This window comes from Octopus bimaculoides, chromosome 25, assembly GCF_001194135.2.
Source record: "Octopus bimaculoides isolate UCB-OBI-ISO-001 chromosome 25, ASM119413v2, whole genome shotgun sequence".
In the NCBI taxonomy this organism is placed as follows: Eukaryota; Metazoa; Mollusca; class Cephalopoda; order Octopoda; family Octopodidae; genus Octopus; species Octopus bimaculoides.
In genome coordinates, this window is record NC_069005.1 from 35,338,024 (window position 1) to 35,340,322 (window position 2,299).

General features: G+C 39.1%; 1 protein-coding gene across 2 annotated transcripts in view; it reads left to right on the forward strand.

Annotated features, from left to right (window-relative positions):
- The window catches only part of LOC106872872 (melanotransferrin), a 2,951-nt gene extending 658 nt beyond the window's left edge, over window positions 1–2,293 (forward strand). Inside the window, exons 2-3 of one of the 2 annotated variants that reach the window (XM_014920011.2) lie at window positions 139–310; window positions 2,138–2,293. In XM_014920011.2, the coding sequence (XP_014775497.1) occupies window positions 139–310; window positions 2,138–2,264 (299 nt within the window). In that variant the 3' untranslated portion in view covers window positions 2,265–2,293. Of the gene's footprint in view, window positions 1–135; window positions 311–2,137 lie in introns of both variants that reach the window. The other variant, XM_014920009.2, reaches the window with a different exon arrangement.
- Window positions 2,294–2,299: the final 6 nt, after the last annotated feature.

A 2,299-nucleotide genomic window follows, 5' to 3' on the forward strand; every position in this document is an offset into this window, starting at 1 on the left:
TTTTTATAACCTGTATACACATACATACATACATAATGTGTGTGTGTGTGTGTGTGTGTGAGAGAGAGAGAGAGAGAGAGAGAGAGAGAGAGAGAGAGAGAGAGAGATTGACTATCTTCCACTTCCATATTCCAGTAGCCAGTGAACCAAGACTTTGTGTGACTTCAGTGAAAGAAATGCAGAAATGTGGAACATTCGTTGATATTACATGTGTTCAAGGCTCCAATGCTAGCGATTGCCTGGAAAAAATCGAAAACAATTTGGCTGATATAACGAGCCTCGACGGAGGAAACATTTACAAAGCTGGCAAGTAAGTTTATTAATTAATTCATTTATTTATCATTATTGTTGTTGTTGTTGTTGTTATTATTATTATTATTATCATTATTATTATTATCTTCTTTAAATTCTGTTTCCATTTCTTGCCGAGTGTCTTCCTGATATCTAAGGCAAAGAAACTCGCGGTATGCATTGGTAGGCCATTAAAATAAACACATCAGATTGTTCATTTACAAAGTTATGGGATAGAAAAAAGGGAAGAAAGACACACAGAGAGAAGTAGAGATAGAAAAATAATAATAATAAAGTAAACAAAGAAAACAAAGGGGAAAGAAATAAAGGAAACAAAATTCACAGCGACAATGCTCTTCTCCGTACGTGTGACCAGTTACCAGTTAAGACAATCTTTTGCACTTCCTGTATGGATGGTAAGCCAAGGATCATCCTCAAAAGATTTTCAGTTCCTTTTTTAATCATTCCAAATGTTCCTTCAGTTACTGGTATTGTAACCGTCTTGAGATGCCACATCTTTTCGATTTTGATTAGCAAATCTTTTCTGAGCTTATCAAATTCTTTTGCCGAGATATTATGGTCACAGGGTAAGCTCGAGTCAATCAATAAACATACTTTATTGTTTTGGTCTTTCACAACAATATCTGGTTTGATGGTCCGGTCTGCACATACTGTAAAGTTCCAACACGCTGATGAGAGCGGAAACCAAAAACCGAGCGGTAGAGTTGTCCACAGGTCGGACAAGGAACTGATGAGCTGGATGTAGTTAAAACACACGTTGCTCGGCGCCCATCGAGCCATTGACTACGCCTTGTCTCGACGGTTTCACAAGCTTGGTGGCAGATGGTCGATCGTCCGCTTCGATCCGTAACCGGAATTTTCAGATCTGTAGGAAGAATGTTGCATTTCTGAAGGATGGCAGCAACTATAATCTTTGTATCTCTTCCTCTGTCCTTCAAGGGACTGTTGGCGTTCGGTCAGTTCCCGTAGAAGATAATACAATGGAGGCTGGAGTGGGCATCCTGATGAGGTGGTCAGTCCAATGAAGTTGACACTTGACAATTAGAGATTTGATGCTGAAGGAGTTGCAGCGTTCCAAGATGGTTCGATGTGGAAGCCTGCCTTCCCATGAGACATCCAGGATGTATTGGAGACACTTGATGTGAAAGGATTCAAGAATCTTCGAGTGCTTGTAGTGAACCATGCAAATTTCTGCACCATATAAAAGAACGAATAAAACGCTGGCCTGATACACAGCAAGTTTCGTAGGATTGGTCAGATTCTTGTTGGAGAACAACCAGAAGAGGAATCCCGCGACTATTTCCGCAGATAAAAGGATCACCCTTTTTCTTGTAGATGGAGATGATGATCGCATTTTTCCATTCCTGAGGTAGAAAGCCGGAGTTCCAAGCGGCCCCAAACAGTCTGTGAAAATGGCTGTGCAGTGCGATGTCAGCCTCCATGTAGATCTCAGAGGGATGCTGTTTAACAAAGGTGACCTCCTGTAGTGGAGAGATCGAATTGCAAAAGGGAGTATAAAAGCCAGGAAGAGCAAAATAGCCATTATCTGTCTGGTAGTATACACACACACAACATGGTGGAGACTTCAACACAAAATGGCCGCCATTATGCATGAATGTATATTTGTATGTGCGTGAGAGTGCGTATGTATGTGTGTGTGTGTGTGTGTGTATTTTGTATATAAATGTAGAGCATCAAAAGACGATCGTAAAGTATATCAATCGAAATGTATAATATAAAACAGAACCAGAAATGAAGTTAGTAATAATATTAAGTTAGATATATCTAATAATCTTCCTCATTATTTAAATGTTGGTTTCTGTAGGTGCTATAATCTAAAACCCATTGTAGCAGAAACTTATAATGGTTTACCTTATGGAGCAGGTTACTTCGCTGTAGCCGTAGCAAAGAAAAGCTCAAATGTTACTATCAATACTTTACAAGGTAAGTAATTTCCCATATTCAATTCTTTTTTTTTTTTTTTTTT